Here is a 16,848-nt window from a genome sequence, read left to right as displayed (position 1 = left end):
TGGATTTGTAAAGGTCTAGAGCTTTCCAAAGTCAGGCCTCAGGTAAATATCTATCTTAAATCCCTATATAATGGTACTGTTACATCTTCAGATTGTGCTGTTATGCCCTCCCCACGTGTTTAAATATCAGATTAGCAGTCTGGGAGATGTTCCCTTCACCCTGACAAATTAATGTCTCATCCTTACTTTCCAGAAATTTAGCCTTGGCAGTTTGATAATCCTTATTTCATCTACCTGCTCTGCACAAGAAATGCCTGTCAGAGCTTCAGGAACAGCGAGGACAGATTTTTTAAATGTGGGATTCTCAAGGAAAAGAGGCTGAACTAAGCAGAAGAATGTGCCATGCCTGTAAGTTAAAGCACTTCCAATCTGTTATCCCTTCTGAGGAAGCTGACAGAGCCAGAAAAACTGCATTCAGCAGGCAATTTCCTGGAAAGCTTTTGCCTGTTCAGCAGCAGATTTAATTTTATTTTTGTAAAGCAGAATACTAATCAAACTTGCTACTTCAACTTCTCGGGACGTAAAGGTGCTGACAAAACATGACTACTGTCAAACTGCCTTTTTGGTTAGTGATATGGATTTAGGAGTTACTGGAAATTGGGATTTACATTTCCTTTTTGGCTCTGACTATCCCCCTTTAGCCCTGTGGGTTACAGTTTAGCTAAGAGTTCAGCAGCTTCCCATTGGGAATAGTGTTTCATCACTACTTTTCCTGTATATCTGACTGAAGCCCAAGTATCCATCTTATCACTACAGTTGATACTGCCTCACGACAGTAGTTGCTGGCAGTTATTTTGCAGTACTTGTAGCAGATAGAAGGCAGAAAATATTACTTTAAAAGCAGACACTATAAAATAGCGGAAAAGAGTCCTGTACAGTACCTCTACATCCCTGCTTCTGGCAACTTCAGCAAAATTTTCCTGTTGTTCTAGAGTTTTATCCACCTTGTCGTCCGTCATGCAGAAACACCTTAACCGCGCTTCGATGGGATCGTGGGATTTGGCAAACACCACAAATTTGGCCATGTAGGGGACACAGATAATCTCTCTGTACACTTGGGAAGCGAAAGTAACAGATTCTTGTGTCTGTCGACAGTCTATCAACCAAAATCTGTAAAGGAAAATGAAGAGTTGGGTCATCAGCACAGAAAGATTTAAGAAAGGAAATTACATGTTTCCCCAGCCTGACAGCAATACATGGTAAGCCCAGAAATTGTAGATAACAAGTCACAAAAAAAGAATTGTCACGCTTGGTTTTTGTCCCTCATCTAACTTAAAGGATAACAGCACATTCCTTATAAACAATATCAAAACCTGGAGGTCTCTAAGTCAATGTAAATGATCTCGTCCTGCGTGCAATATCAGAAATTATTCCCATGTGAATTTAATCACCAAGTATTTTCCAGGGAGTAACATGTGCTGCCTGCTTTCCCAGCCATCCCTTTGGTTTCTCTGCGGAGCCGATGACATTTCTTCTACATAAAATCCACTGTGTGGGTGGAAATCACGCTCGAGTTTCATACCCGTAGGATGGAGACGGAAGTTGGGAGAGGTCAAAGACAGCTCAAAAGCTGATCTAATCTACAGGGGGTTTATTCCTTACTGTGGATTACATGGCATTACAACCCCAAAGCACACCTTCTCAGCGTGACTGCCCTGGGCTTACTCATCTGCAGCTGAATAACAGTGAATTTTGTGCTGTGCTGCCCTTTAGAACATTTAACAAACTCATCGGTCAAAAAAAAAAAAAGCTGATGACATTTGAAGGAGAGAAAGCATGTGTGGCACAGAAAGGATCTGCACACTGATACTTTCCTTTTCCTGTGTGGGAGAACTATGCTGTGCTGGACTCAAACTGGAGAGGCTACATCCTCTGAGAAACCACCAGATGCCTCAATGATTTGCTGTCATACACCAGGGGCTAAGAAGCCCAAACAGAGACAATTTTTTAAAAAGCTGCAGCTCAGGAAATGGAAAACAACAGCCAGGCCTCCAAGTCTGCAGTGTGATTCACATGACAAATGTATCTCTCTTTCCCAAGCTCATTTTGGACAATGTTAGTCTTGTGAATGGGAAAATTTTTGTCCATCATTAATGATTTAGCTAGACAGAAAAAATTACTGTGAATAGCAAACAGTCAGAAATCAGCCCATTCTTGGCAAGGCAAAAGGACAGCAGCACTTTTAGACCAGGGCACAAGTGAAAAAAATTAAGGTTAGCTTGTCCTTTGGCAAAGAAAGTAATTATTTCCCTGACTCCAAATCCATGAAAAATCCCATTTTCTAACTTTACCAGCACTTAAAGTCACGTTTGAGTGAAAGGAGTCAGCTGAACATTCATTTCGTTTACAAAGAAAAGGTAGAACCCCTTAAAATCTCTACATGGGACCCTGCCTATATCACAGAACATTAACAACAGTAAGCAATTTTCATGTCATCATCAGGATTAGGAAAGATCCACTATAAATATGGGCTGTAGATTCATAAACTGTCACCCTCATTCTGGCTGTAATTTCACATGTAGCCTTGCTGGGGACTTCCCAGTTTCAGGGACTTGGACCTCTCAAACTCTGCATCTAGTTTCCACACATGGTTCTTAAATTAACCTTTAATTCAGCTTTAATTTCGCCCTTTACACAGACTGAGAGTTAAACACACTGTAAGATCTCCCTCTTGTGGCCACTGCTGTTACAGCAAAATGTTGACCTGAACCAAAAAGGAATGTACATCAGCAAAGCATCCAGCTTAATGGGAACAAAAAGCCCTTTCTGAACTGAGAAAGTATAAAAAAAAATAATACTTTATTTTGCCTAACGTTAAACTGGGGGTTGGATTGCAAGAGCTGATCTCATTTTAACACTCAATACCTTATTTCACCATATAACAAATCTAATCTAATAGTAATAACTGCCCTGGACACTCAAGGTTGGCACTGAATTCACTGAATTTCATGGGCAAGTTATCCAAGAGTTTTGTTTGCTAGACCACACTCCCTAAATGGAACACTTTCCAGATCATGGATTGCATCTCCTGTTACAGGGGAGGAGATTTCTGTGATATAAATCATGGCCAGTGTACAAACTAAAATACATACATATATATGTATTATTATTATTTTAATACGAAATTCTGTTTTCAGGAAGAAAGCAGTTGAACCTCGTCCCAGGAACAAATGGTTGGAAGAGATGCTTCTAGACCTCAGTTTTGTACACATACAGGTCTATCTGCATGACTCCTCAGTTTTTGGATATTCTGGAAGTAATATCTCTTCTAAGATGTACAATGAGGTACCCAAACAAAGGATTTCTATTTCCATGGAAATTTGTATAATAGTAAGTATCTCTGTTCCCTCTACTATATAAACTAAAATAGTTAAAGGAAATATCTGTTGGAAAAAAAGACATGCACTTGAAAGTATCACTGTAAAACTCATGTTTGGTTGTGTAGGTACCTGGCAGACACATTTGTTGTGAAGGAAACACATTCATTAACAAATGTCAGTGGTGTTGTCCCGGTGATGTCTTCCCACTGGGCAGGGGTGGTTCCTCCTGAAGGGAGAGAGATTTTAAAAAAAAAAATTAAAACCAACCAAGTCTGCAACTCTTTTGCTGCTAAGAAATATTTTAAATTCTTCTGAGTTTTTAATTGCTATGAAATCAGGAATAATCCCAGACATGCCTTCTCTTCCATATTATTCCACCAATGCTGGTAGGATTGGAGGGGTTCAATTAAACACGATTAAATTAATTTATTAAATTAAATGCATACAGCTCATTTCTGCCTCTTAAGTGAGACTGAATGAGGCACTGGTCACTTTGGAGTTATAGCAAGCATTAAGTGTTTGATTCCATTATTTTTCACTTAAGTGTAGTGCAACATTAAGTCTGAACCACACTTACTCTGCCAGGCAGAGCTATGTTGGTTTTCAAGACACAAACTGTAAGGAAAATGCAAAAAACCCCACCAAACCTCGAGTCTATGATTATATTACACATCTCTTGTTAGTCCAAACAACAAATGTTATTTCTGCTTAAAAATAATTGTTTGCAAAGTAGTTTATTTTCACAGCTTCTCATCTCAGCCAGGTTTTCTCCGAGCTTCCCGTGTGCGTAATCAGCTTAAAACATTTTCCAGCCCACGAGGAGTGACAGACTCAAGATGCACATGGAAAGCTCCAGCACTGGCATCCTACCTGTTATGCTGCATAGTAACCTCAGAGTGGGCGTGTCGCCTCCGTAGCCGTTCATGATCCCATCGCTGGAGGCCTTGGGGACGGGAATCGTCATCGTGATGGGTTTGTGGAACTTCCTCCTCCTGGGCTCCAGCGTGACGATGGGGCTGAAGGTGGCCTTGTTGCCTAAAATCTTCTTTGTGAGTTCAGTGTGCATAGGTTGAGCCTTGCCAGAGCAACGGGAAAAATAACAGAATGGTTACTTGAAAACAGTAAGCACAACAAGTACAGTCTCCTGGCCAAGGTAAGTTGGGGATGCAAGCAGAAGGAGGATGAGATGGAGAAAGGGGAAAAGACTTCCCTTTCTTTCAGGAGTGAATTGTTAGGCTGGTTCCCTTCATGCTGAGAATCTGTACATTTGACTTAATTATTGCAGCACCTTTTACTTTTCTGCTGCTTTTCATAAGAAGTATTTAAGAAACTGTTCTATGACCTAGTGTATCATTATCAGTATATTATTATTACTATATCATAATCATCAGCAAAATTAGGTACTTTTCCCAAGATTACATGGACAGTTAACAGACAGGAATCTGAATTAACTGGAAAACCCAAAGCTTTACCACTTGCTTTGACTTTTGCATGGATTTTTTTTTTATTATTACTATGTTTACTAGAAGCATGATAGACAAGATACGACACGGTAAGCTGGACATGCTGCTCTCTATTCACAGAATCACAGATTCAACCAGGTTGGAAAAGACCTGTGAGATTATCAAGTCCAACCTATCACCCAACACCACCTTGTCACCCAGACCATGGCACTGATGGCACATCCAGTCTCTTCTTAAACACCTTCAGGGACAGCGTGTCCACCAACTTCCTTGGCAGCCCATTTCAGTGTCTGATTACTCTGTAAAGAAGTTCTTCCTTATGTCCAAGCTGAACCTCCTCTGGCACAGCTCAAGACTGTGCCCTCTTGTCCTGCTGCTGGTTCCTGGGAGAAGAGACTGACCCCCACCTGGCTCCCCCCTCCTTCCAGGGGGTTGTAGAGAGTGATGAGGTCTCCCCTGAGCCTCCTCCTCTCCAGGTTGAGCAACCCCAGCTCTCTCAGCCTCTCCTCACAGCACTTGTGCTCCAGTCCCTTCCTCAACCTCATTGCCCTTCTTTGGACACTCTCCAGCACCTCAATACCCTTCCTAAACTGAGGGGGCCAGAACTTCAAAGAAGGTGATTTTACGCTAAAAACCTTGCGATTGTTGCACCGTACCTGGAGGCCAACGCGGATTCGTTTGGTTAGAGCCCCTTCTGGGAAGACTGCCTGCACTTGTGGCACCACAGTGCTGCTCAGCACCCCTCCCTCGGGCCCGATGAGGTTGCTGTCCTGCTTGATCCGGGACACCACCGCGAAGTACTGAGGGAAATCCCGGGTGATGATGCGGCAGATCCGCTTCTTCTCCAGCTCCTCTGGAGTGTCAAGTACTGAGGGCAGAAGAGGAGATGGTCAGAGGACAAGAGTTTCACAGAACCTTCGAAATGCAGCCAAGCTCTTCACAGTTTGATGCAACTCACACAAAGTTTTTTAGTCTAGAAATGGAGGGCGAAAAGGAAACACACCCCAGTGTTCACCTAAACCGGAGTAATCCGAAAAAGGACAGACAGACAGACTGACCAACCAACTGCAGGGAGCTTAAGACAGCCAACAGAATATGCTGACATCTCCAAAATAAGCAGCCAAACACACCAAGGGACTTGTCCAAGCTCCTTTCTTCTTCACATATTTAAAACGTCGTGAAGCAGCACGAAGAAAACGAAACTTCAAAACAAAAAACTACCGAAGTATGAGTTTGGCTTTAATTCTGTGAGGTGGTTTGTTTACTTTGAGGTTTGTTTGGGGTTTTTTGTTAAAAAAATAACAAATTTTGCAGCTCCAAGACAGCCCAAGGCCATTCTGTTCTCTCAGAAACCAAGAGCACCCGTGACTGACATTACCTCCCACACGTGGGGCTGCTTGGAAAGGATTAGTATGATAATTGCCTTGTTTTGGAAAGATGTTTGCTATGGAAACTTTTTGTTTTACGCTATGAAAAGGAGCAGCAGTAAACACAAATGTAGCACCTCTTCCCCATTTTGTGATGGCAGATGTCTCATCCCATGACATCAGCAGACCAGGCAAGGGAAGTAAGTAAATGGTCAAAGCTATTACCCCCCAGGTACAGCAGGATAAAAAGCCAAGTCCCCCCCATGGATACCTTCATCCATCCCATTGAGGATTTCGTTCAGCTCATCCTCGGTGTATTCACAGAAATGCTCCTTCCAGCTGTCCCCGTTCTCGCTGCGCAGGATCACCAGCTCCCTCTCCTTCCCACGCAGAGCAGCAAAGTGGGGGATCTCCACAATCACAGGCCTGGCACGGCAACACAGCGCATTAAATGCACACGGGAGAGAGGAAGAGACAGGATTAACAGCAACTCTATTCAGTCTGCTACAAAGTGACCTGGAATTCTACCTATTTGGCTGGAATACTTTGGCACAATCCTAAACTAGTAGGCCACTAACACAAACTAAATGTTTACAGGGACCCAGTAAGTGCTGAAGGACAGATGAAAAAGTGCATTCACCTCTTTCCACAGTGTGAATGAGATTTGGTAAGATAATAGTGCTTATCTGAAAATTTGGTGATTGTTTTGCAAATCCATCAAAAACTCATGCTCGTTTTAGTTGTCACTACTGTCTGGGTTAACCTGTGCAACTTCATTTCAAAGAGAATCTACTGTAACATATAGAAATAGTGGGACAAATTCTGATCTCACTCATACTAGTGCAAATCAGAATAATTTCATTGCTATCAGGGAGCAGGTGTGTCCTGCACCAATTTACTTCTTCATAATTCTATATATTCCAATGAACTTATTCCTGATTTACACCTTGGGAGAGATAGAGGAGGTCTGCGGAGATTGTCTGGGTTGCTATTGCAGTATAGGAGATAAGAATTTGCCTTGTTGCCTTACAAGCACATGTCAATACATGTATCAGCATAAGCGCCCATATATATATATATATACACACACATATACACATGTGTACATATAATATATCTATATTTAGATACACATATACATACATACTCTTGGAAATAAGAGAGAAAATATAAATATATTTGTATAAACACTTCTCTAATTAGAGGACTCACACAGGTTACCAGGTACATAGTAGATGCCATGTGTTCTATCACACTGGTGGTATCCAACATAAAACTTATCGATTGATCAGTCCTTGATACAAAAAAACAGCTTGAAATTTACAGTAGATTCCTTTTTTTTTTTTTTGTCCCAATCCAGGTTGCTTTGCTACAGACATCAAGCACATAACTAGGAAGATTTCATGCCAAAACAAAAATGAAGGCCACAGTACTCGAAGAAAAAGATACAAACATACCACCAAAACAAAACCACATATCACAAAGGTTGAAAAATGGTCCACTAAGGGTTAAGTGTACAAAATTTCAAATGATAGAAAGGGACAATATCATGGGCATAATGACAATAAAAAAATCATATTGCAGAAGGAGGAGAAGAATGGGGAGGTCAGCATCCATCAATTTGTTTCAAGTCTCTCCTACCCAAGGAATTTGGTCCCAGGAGGCCCCAGCTGAAGGATTCGGCTGACCAAGCTTTCTCCCTCATTAAGTGGGGGAGGAGCCGTAGGCAGATGAAGTTTACTGAGTACATCCAAAGCAGCAGTGAAAGAAAGAACATAAATAAACTTTATGTATTTTTTGTGCCAGAACGCCAGTGCCACTGTCTGGTGCACAGAGTGGAATTAGGCTGTACACTAAATAAGGTTCCGTCCTAGCCGTGACAATTTGGTGACCAAAATCGGCAAAATCAGTTTCGTGAATTTAGGATCTTGTCTTGCTTTATGGGGGCTTTGGCCATGAACTCGATGGGAACGGGATCTGGACCTTAGAATGCACCTCTGCAAACTGCACAGCGATTTTCTGATTTCACTGCCAGCACAACACCCCGAAAAACACTCGCGGGAAGGGCACAAAGACCTGAGAATGAACCAACTCTGCTACAGCCTTGTCTTTTAGGGAGACTTTCTCATTAGATAGAGAAACCATTAAAAAAAAATGGGAGATGTACTTAAAATCCATTTGTGTGCGACAGAGATAATGGGAAGACTGAATGTGAAAGCACAATATTTCTTCTGCTCTTTAGATTTCTTTCTGCTTTCTCTTTAAGGTGACCAAGATGTGAAAAGAATAAGTGGTAGCACTAATGAAGATGGTAGCTCTGATGACTGCCTATTATAATAGGATTTTAAAGCAACTGAGTTGTTCCCAAATGGATTTAAACTATTGCCATTTACAGAGTCACTTCTTTTATAGTTTCTGAATGTAACAGAAGGGGTTCCTTCAATCATTCCCTTCTGGATGCCGCAGTTGACAGGGAGAACAGTTGGCAAAACAAATTTTTAGAAGTGCAAGTGACTGCTGCTTTAAGCTGAAAATTGCTGAAACGAACTGAGCAGCAGACACAAATCTGACCTTTCTATGGGTTTTGCAGCATAGGACAAAAGAAATGGCCAGAAAATTCCAGGGTTGTCCAATTGCTTAGTTTAGCAATTTCAGCTCCAGAAAAATCAAAGGCACTGTGCTTCCCTGATAGTCCAAATTACTGATAACACAATAGAAGTCCCTAAAATAGCCCACTGTGTACGTAGCAGGCTTCATATTCGGGGTTTAGATCAGTGCTGTGCTACTCATCTTTTAAATATAGCATGAACTGCCTTTCCTGGTTCTAAGGGAGTCTCTTCCCACTATAATATCCCACAACACTGAGTAATAATTATATCCACAGAAGCACATTAACCTTAGTGCTAGTGCTTAAAATACCCATTTTGAAAGGAAAAGGGGTAAAACCTTCACGATTCGTTAAGTGGCAACCGACCTGTATTTCACAGATCTGTGTTTCTGCCTGCTACAGTGCCACAAAGATCTTTTTCACCTAACGTCTCGAAAAAAGGAACCCTTCCGGTGCAACTTGAACGCGAAAACGCGGCCGAGAACGTTTTTCCTCCGGGCCGCGTGGCCGCTCCCCCCCTTACCCAAGGAACTGCGCCCCAGAAGGTCCCACTTCGATGAGGCGGCTGGCCAGCCCTTCCCCTTCCACCATGGGGGGCATGGTGGCCAGCCGGTGGCGCTTCACCAGCCGGCAGGTCACGCGCGTCGGGGCCGTGCACTTGCGCGGCGGGATGATGATGCGCAGCCCGTTGTGCCGGCAGCCCCTCATGGCACCCCCGCGGGCGTCCACCATGAAGCTCACCAGGAAGCTGCAAAAATCAGGGAAAACCAGTCAGAGACGGAGCGTACGGTACGTTCCACGGGTGTGTTCCACATACGTAACGCGCTACGTATGTAAACGGGGCTCTTGCTCAAGAGGCACAATTAGAAAAAGCCTTTCTCCCATGGGAAGCACCAAATCATGCTGAGGTCATTTATTCATTAACGACTGCTACCTAAGTGTTCTTCACTGAAAGTCTTGTTTTACGGTGCTGCTGTTGGTAAAGCACCAGCAGACACCAATAAATGTGAGCCTGTATCACTCCTCGGTACCTGCAAACAACTGTGCTTAAAGTGGGCACTCATTAAATACTTCACAAGCAAATATGTCTCATTGAAGGAAATTATTTATGATTCAAAAATATAAAGCCAATTCTGACAGGACGACATGGGATTTTTTTGGGGGGTTCTCCATATAATTTTATGGTTCTCTGGTAAAATACAATTTCTAACAAAAACAGGTTTGGATATTAAAAAAAATAACCAAATTTCATTCTGGAGCGTGCAGATACAATTCACACTCCATCAGTAGGGTTATCATAAAGAAAAACAGCAAGTCATTTGTGCTTGAAGACAAATTTTGGGTTTTGGTCAGATAACAATAGCTACAGGCACCATATAAGAGGTGTATTAACTGCGTAAGAGATTTATTTATGGATTTTTTGTTTGTGTTACTTTGCACACCAATGCAGTGTCCCACTGGAAAATGCAGAGATGCACAAAGCCATCTACAGGGAGCCCTCTTCTAGCACAAGGTAAATTATTTATTTCTTTTTCTTTAAGAGGGAGAAAAACATTTCATTTTGTCTGCAATTTCTTTTGTGCTTAATTTTTTGTAGTTCCACATACAACCAAACACAGATTTTGACAGATTTGGGACATTCTTGGGAAAGGTGTAGAACCACTTCCATTTTTTTTTTTTACTGGTTTATGACTTAGGATCATGCCTGATGTGGGATGGGAATGTCAGGCTGCTGGAAGTGAAAGTAAGAGTAGAGGAGACAGAACGGTGTCAGGCCTAGTTCTAGCCACTAAAATAGAATCATCTCATGGTGAGTCGCAGAAATGCTACTGAAGGACCTGCAACAGAGAAAATATACTCCCTTGTAAGAGGAGTAACACAAACACAGGGATTTTTCCACTGTCCCCTTGACCGTTCTGTGCAACAAACATTGCATCCATTCATTGTCCACACAAGGAATTCCACATGCTGTAAGAACACAACACTCGACACACCGTGCAAGTCAGAGGGATGGAGGATGGGAAGGAGCCACAAGCGCCAGTCGGAAGCACACCATGCACCACGGATGCCAGTCTGTCTCACACATGCAGTCGCCTAGTCTACTGCCATTCAGATACCTCTAGGCTTTGCTTAGTGTAAAACTCGGGGTTGTACAACCATTATCTCATTCCTTAGAGCTTGGTGTTTCTGTGGTTTTAACAAGGGGGGAAAAAAAGAAAATGAAAACATTTTACAGCTTCCATTGTCGGGGGGATTAGTTGAGAAGAATGGGAGCTTCCTTCACAAAATACATTCTTTATACAGGGTAAAGCACAGATAAAAGAAGAGCTTAAGAGATACTAAAGTGCTCAATTGTCGCACTAATGCTCTCGGCTTGCACTGCAATCGCCCGGTAAGTGCATGAAGTGGTGTTATCAAAGTGGTTCTGTTTCGGAGAATTGGTGCAGGTCTCCAGTACGAGGGGTGTTGTTTGAGGCAGTTAGTGACGCTGCTGGAAGAGGAGTTTCACGTTTTAAAGCTAACGCTGCGAGCAACACAAACGCTCCCCCGCAATCACCAGAAGCTCTGACTGAATCGAAGCAGCATTCACATTTCTGTCATGAACAGTCTAGCGAGTCAGTTATTCTCATTATTGACATAAGACTGTGTACTTTAACATCAGGATCACCTTCTGTCACTGTCCAGTTAGTGCTGGGTCACCTATCTACCACCCTATGTCCTCCTTATCTCCACATGTGCCTCAGCAATGCCAAACCCACTCTTAAGTGCCAGAGAAAAATACACAGGAAAGGTGGGGCTCCAAACCAAATTATCTGCCTTCTATTAACATGGTTGCAACTCTTTCTCTCCGTTTAAGTTTACTGAATGTGCCTGCTGGGTCGGTAAATCTATCACAAAGTCTATCAGTCATCTCTCACTGAAAGCAACCATTGCTCCAAAGAGTGGAAAAACAGGCAAGGACAAGTCTCACTGGAAAGAGGACACAAAGATAACAATGGTTAAAATAAAGACAGTAGGACGTTATTATTATTATTATTATTCACTGTAAAAACAGTTGTTTCTATCATAAGGAAGATCTAAAGTTGTTGTTCAGACAAGCACAGAATAGTGTGAGGACAGCACAGAAAGATTAGTGCCAATTATCACATTATGGAGGAGCCAGTTCACAAACCCGGCTGTGTAATTCTAGGAAATTCCTGGAAAACAGATTTTGGAGAACTACCACGAATACAGTGCAAAGGAAAGAAACTGAGGGGGAAAATTTCTCAGCTCTGGACCTCAGAGGATAGTACACTGACACAGGATCTGTAGAGCTCACACAGAGTGTAAAAACACATCCTTTTCCACCACACCACCCTGTTTATTTCCCACCTTGTTGCCATATCCATTTTGTCATGCACTTATTTAATCCAATTTCTTTCCATCTTTTTTTTTTTTAATCAGCACATTTCACATACTTTTGGATATGCAAGAGGGTGAAGCCAATAATTCATAATAACACATTTTCTGAATCACAGCAGCCTCTTTTCCTGCCTATTTGCTACATAATAGGGCATCTGGAATGTGCCATTACTGTTCCAGGACCGGAAAAGCTTTTCCCTTTGGAAGGAGTGTATCTATCAATACACAGATAATTCATACAAAACTAATGCATGATATAAAATATGCTTTCTGAAATGTGCATTTGGGAAGTGAAAAAATTGTATGACTAATACAAGGGAAATATAAAATGCAAACTAATTATTTTGCTGCCCACGCGCACACACGTTATTCTTCCTCTCTCCAACACTTCTTTTACCAGAGTTGTTGAGTGACAAGGCTGAGATGGGAAGAGATTGCACTCAACAAACAAAACTAGCAGGAATAATTGGCAGATGAAGCCATCACTCTGCAAAGTGATACCTTATGGTGATAAATTCCCATGGTCAAAAAGAAAATAATGCATAATAGCAGCATATTAATAACCCTAATTTCACATATACTCCCTGAAGCTGAGCAGGAAACTCAGAGCTTACCCCGTGAGCCAACTGCATGGGGCACAACTAAAACCACTACCAACCATCTCTGTACAGAGAATGAAAAGGAGAGGGACCATTAAAGAGAAACACAAATGGTTCAAGAGGGGGGAAAAAAAGACAAGAAGGTAAATAAAGGGGATTAAAGGAACTTTAACTTAAATTTTAATTAGGTGATGATTCAAAGTCAAAGCAGATTATGCATCTTTCTCAGTACTAAGACAGCCTTTGAATAAGTTCCACTTCCAGTTTTAAAGGTTCTGGTGGAAATGAAGCATGACACAGACATGTGACCCCCACGGTCTTGCAAATTGGATCGATACTGAGCTTTCCTGGGATTTAGCAAGGTGGCAGTGCAACATAACAGCCAAATCAATGAAACAAATCAGGTTTGGGGAAATCATTGCCTCCTTCTTTTAAAGAGAATGAGGGGGAAATGAGGACTATATTTCTGAATAAAAAACAAAGTGCAAAAGCAATTATTTTATAAGAATCAGTTATAGACTGCAGGGTAGTCTATACATGCTTCTGTTAAACACAGCAGTCAGCTCAAGCATCATCCATTCCCTTCTAATTTAGCAAGACTTACTCAAAAATTAGAGGCCATTTCATTTTCCTCCACTTTAGAGCAATTAAAAACTACATACTTGCCATATGAAAGGTAACTATATCAACTAACATTGGCTACAGTGCCCCTCTGGTTGAGGACACACAAAGGCCCCTAAATCTTTCAGGTTGTTTCCATGCCTTCTACAGAGAGCAGAGCAAACAGTGAGGGGGTTTCTAATGGCTTCACTTGGAACACAACACAGACAGTATTACACATTGGATAGAAGGACAGAAAGTTGGGGTGTATTTTCATGAAATTTGTATTTCAGATCAGAGCCTGAGTTATTCCCTTTGCTGACTTAATTCACATAGAATTAACTTGGTTTTATTCTGTATCTATCCTTATTTGAAAGATAACAGCAGGATGAACAAATAAATTAAAAAAGGGATGTGTCAGTGCTGGAGGGGGTGAAGGAAGGTACTTGTTGTGTGCTTTGTGAGGAGTCCCTGTCCTGTGAAGAGAGAGGCACAGCCTCGGGTGTTGGCACTCAAACACACGTCCCATTCTGCAGAGTCACTGGGAGAGCCATGCAAAACCCAGCAGGGGAAGGGGCTTCCTGGGACAGGCAACAGTTCTTGGAACACACAGAGGAGGCAAAATCTACACCACCACCTTCATACACCCGGCTCAGGTACGATTATTCTCTCAGACTGTGCAGCCACACATGCGCTCATCGGGCAGCAGGAAACAAAAGCTCCAAGGAGAGCACATCCACTGGAGACACACGATAGAACTTTTCAGCATTAGGTTTTCTGAACTTAATAACAGAAACTGGGAAACAAGGAGATAGCAGCATTCAGTGTTAGTCGCGGTGTGAAGAAGCAGAAACAAACAGTCAGGGTGCTTCAGCCATCCCAAAGTGTTCAGCAGGAGGAGGAGAACCCGGAGGGGCTGAAATTCCGAAAAAGGGCCTTGATCCAGCTCCCGCTGAAGTCAACAGCAAGTCATTCAACTACCTCAGCGTGCTTTCCAGCAGGCTGCAACTGGGCCATACAGGAACAAGGCAAAATACACATTCCAGGAGGACAAAAAACATGATCCTACATGGGAAACCGCTATAGTATTGACTTCTGATAGCATCCACTGCATTAGCCAGCTGCTGAGAGACTGAGTGATGTGGCCTAAAAATATGGGGTTGTAGTTTGGGGGTTCATTTAGCCATTTTACAGTTTTGCACAGCTGAATATTTAAGGAGATTTTCACCTTTCTACCGTTATGTTAAAGGAGATGAAGAGGTGGCATTAAACACTCAGTTTTGCCAAGGGAAGATCATCTCCTCTGGGAATGTTCAGCTTCAAGCACTGATTAACCATCACAGAGAAAAATACGTGTGGCATGAAAAATAATATACACTCAGCCTGGGCAGTTATTCTACTAGTTCAAATATGGTGTCACAACTGGGCAAATATGGCCTAGGGAGTGGCTCTGAAATATTCTTTACATAGAGAATGAGATAAAAGGTCCACTTAGAGATTTAACAATTACAGTGGTTTGTGTCAGGTTATTTGTGCAGGGTTTTTACCTTCCTTTAAATATTAATATTAAAGCATGCCACCAACAAAGAAAGGGTATTGTTAAAAAAAACAGTGGTTAAAACAATCTAGGAATATATAAGGAGCTTTGTTAAGTTTTTTTTGCAGTGGACTTATTATGTGTTCAGAACTCTTTTGTTATAGATGACAAAGCAGAGGGAGAAAGTGGGCACTTACTGTATAAGAAGAGAAACAGGGCCACATGTAACTATTCCTGATAGTTAAATTGACTTTTTTGTCTTGGCTAACGTGCACTATCAAAACACAAAAGCATCCTGAGGTGAGGTAAGAGGGGAGGATAAATAGGGTGGGTGAGAAGTGCAATGTATTAAAGAAAGAAATTATGCAGAAGTTCACCTGCTGTTGTCAAGATCAAGACATGGAGAAGAGCATCTGCAATAGAATAGATGATTTAACATCAAAAAGGAAAAGAAAGGGGGGGGGGAAATAATGAGTTAAATGAAATACTGAAATATTGGAAAAAAAAAGAAACAGATTTCTAACTCAAACACATGAACATATACATCTATGTGCATATTCATTCCGTGTGAGAAGGCAGGAGTGAGCATGGGAAACGAGCCTACGTAAACAGCCCTGCTTACAAACGGCCACTGCTGCTACAGGAGTAAAACTCCAGTGATCTGGGCCCTCTACAGACATTCTCCCACTGGAAGTCAGATGCCTGAAATGCACAGTTGGATTCTGAAGAAACCTTTGAGGAGCAGATCGGGGCAAGTCCTGCTGGGTTCAGGCATCCACGTGTGAAACGTGGGCCGTGATCTATCAGAGGGCAAGGAATCGAAGGTAATTCCTGATTACATGGTGAATCATTATTGCTTTTCTTTGATTTCCCTATCTATAGCTCCTGTCCTCCCCTCTTCTCCATTTCAACATGTTTCTTGTCCTCCTTTTGTTCTGCAGAAGACAAATTCCAAGCTTTCAGTTTGACCTGTTTAGGCTCTCGGTAATCACTCGGTGTCACACGGACACAGTTAGTTTTCCAATGTCCCTTTTTCTATGGATCTCCAGTGCCATTTTCTTCCATTAACACCAATTTGCTATTAATGAAACACACCCGCTCTTTTTCCTTACTGTAACTTTCTGAACAAAGGTCATAAAGCTACAGCAAAATTTGAAGTCATTCAGACTTTCAGATTTAAGAAATGACTATCAGCTGGTTCGCTGCCAGGTCCTGTTTCCATAACGATTTCCAGGAAATCAATCTCACATTGGGAAAAAGCAATGTTATGGATTCAAAATACAACACTTGAAATAGATTTTGATTACCTTGTTAGCAAGGATCCAGCCTCCTTTTTTGCAGACATGCAGCTAAGAATGATAATTCACATTATTTGTCACAGTATGAGATGACCAGTCCCTCATCCTTCACCTTTTTTCATTGATGGAGGCAAGGACTTCCAGAAAGACAAACTCACTAATAATATCCCAACTTTTTTTTTTCAATATAGAAATACTGATACTCTTAAATCATCAAATAGGGACTTCTCCATCAAATTATATATATTCAGTATCTTTCATTAAATAGGAGTTTTACTGTGAGCAAGTCAGAGTTGGAACATTTGCAGACCTGCTACGTATTTTCTCCAGAACACAAAATCAAGTTAAAATCAAAGCCTGGACCCAAAGCTAAACGCTGCAAGTTAAAAGCAATCTTTCAGTTCAGTGATTTTTTGCCTTCCCACTTCAAGAAAATTTGTTCTTCCACAATAGGATATGGTGAGGTATGAGAGTAAGACTGTATTTGAATTATGTAGGTGTAGTTCTGTCTGTCACAACACTTCAGCAGGAAATTATAAATAATATCCCCTAATATCACCAGCAAAGCAATAAAACTCTTATCTTATTGGATATTTAGCACCCAAACTTTCTGGTATATTCAGAGGTCCTTAACTTAGTTCATTATGTAAGATC

At 41.6% G+C, this 16,848-nt stretch overlaps 1 protein-coding gene across 50 annotated transcripts in view; it reads right to left on the bottom strand.

Annotated features, from left to right (window-relative positions):
* Window positions 1-16,848, bottom strand: part of ANK2 (ankyrin 2) — a 281,285-nt gene that overhangs the window by 36,188 nt on the left and 228,249 nt on the right. For 15 of the 50 annotated variants that reach the window (XM_064653777.1, XM_064653782.1, XM_064653771.1 and 12 more), the window contains 9 exons: window positions 16,204-16,245; window positions 15,274-15,309; window positions 9,282-9,506; window positions 7,792-7,890; window positions 6,422-6,576; window positions 5,440-5,651; window positions 4,191-4,395; window positions 3,450-3,546; window positions 882-1,110 (listed from right to left, as the gene is read on the bottom strand). In XM_064653777.1, coding sequence (XP_064509847.1) covers window positions 882-1,110; window positions 3,450-3,546; window positions 4,191-4,395; window positions 5,440-5,651; window positions 6,422-6,576; window positions 7,792-7,890; window positions 9,282-9,506; window positions 15,274-15,309; window positions 16,204-16,245 — 1,300 coding nt within the window. The remainder of the gene's footprint in view (window positions 1-881; window positions 1,111-3,449; window positions 3,547-4,190; window positions 4,396-5,439; window positions 5,652-6,421; window positions 6,577-7,791; window positions 7,891-9,281; window positions 9,507-15,273; window positions 15,310-16,203; window positions 16,246-16,848) is intronic. The other 35 variants (XM_064653787.1, XM_064653816.1, XM_064653820.1 and 32 more) reach the window with 6 other exon arrangements.

Source organism: Pseudopipra pipra, chromosome 4, assembly GCF_036250125.1.
Source record: "Pseudopipra pipra isolate bDixPip1 chromosome 4, bDixPip1.hap1, whole genome shotgun sequence".
Classification (NCBI taxonomy): domain Eukaryota; kingdom Metazoa; phylum Chordata; class Aves; order Passeriformes; family Pipridae; genus Pseudopipra; species Pseudopipra pipra.
The sequence above is the reverse complement of the archived record's forward strand: the minus strand, read 5'-3'. Positions and strand labels throughout refer to the sequence as shown.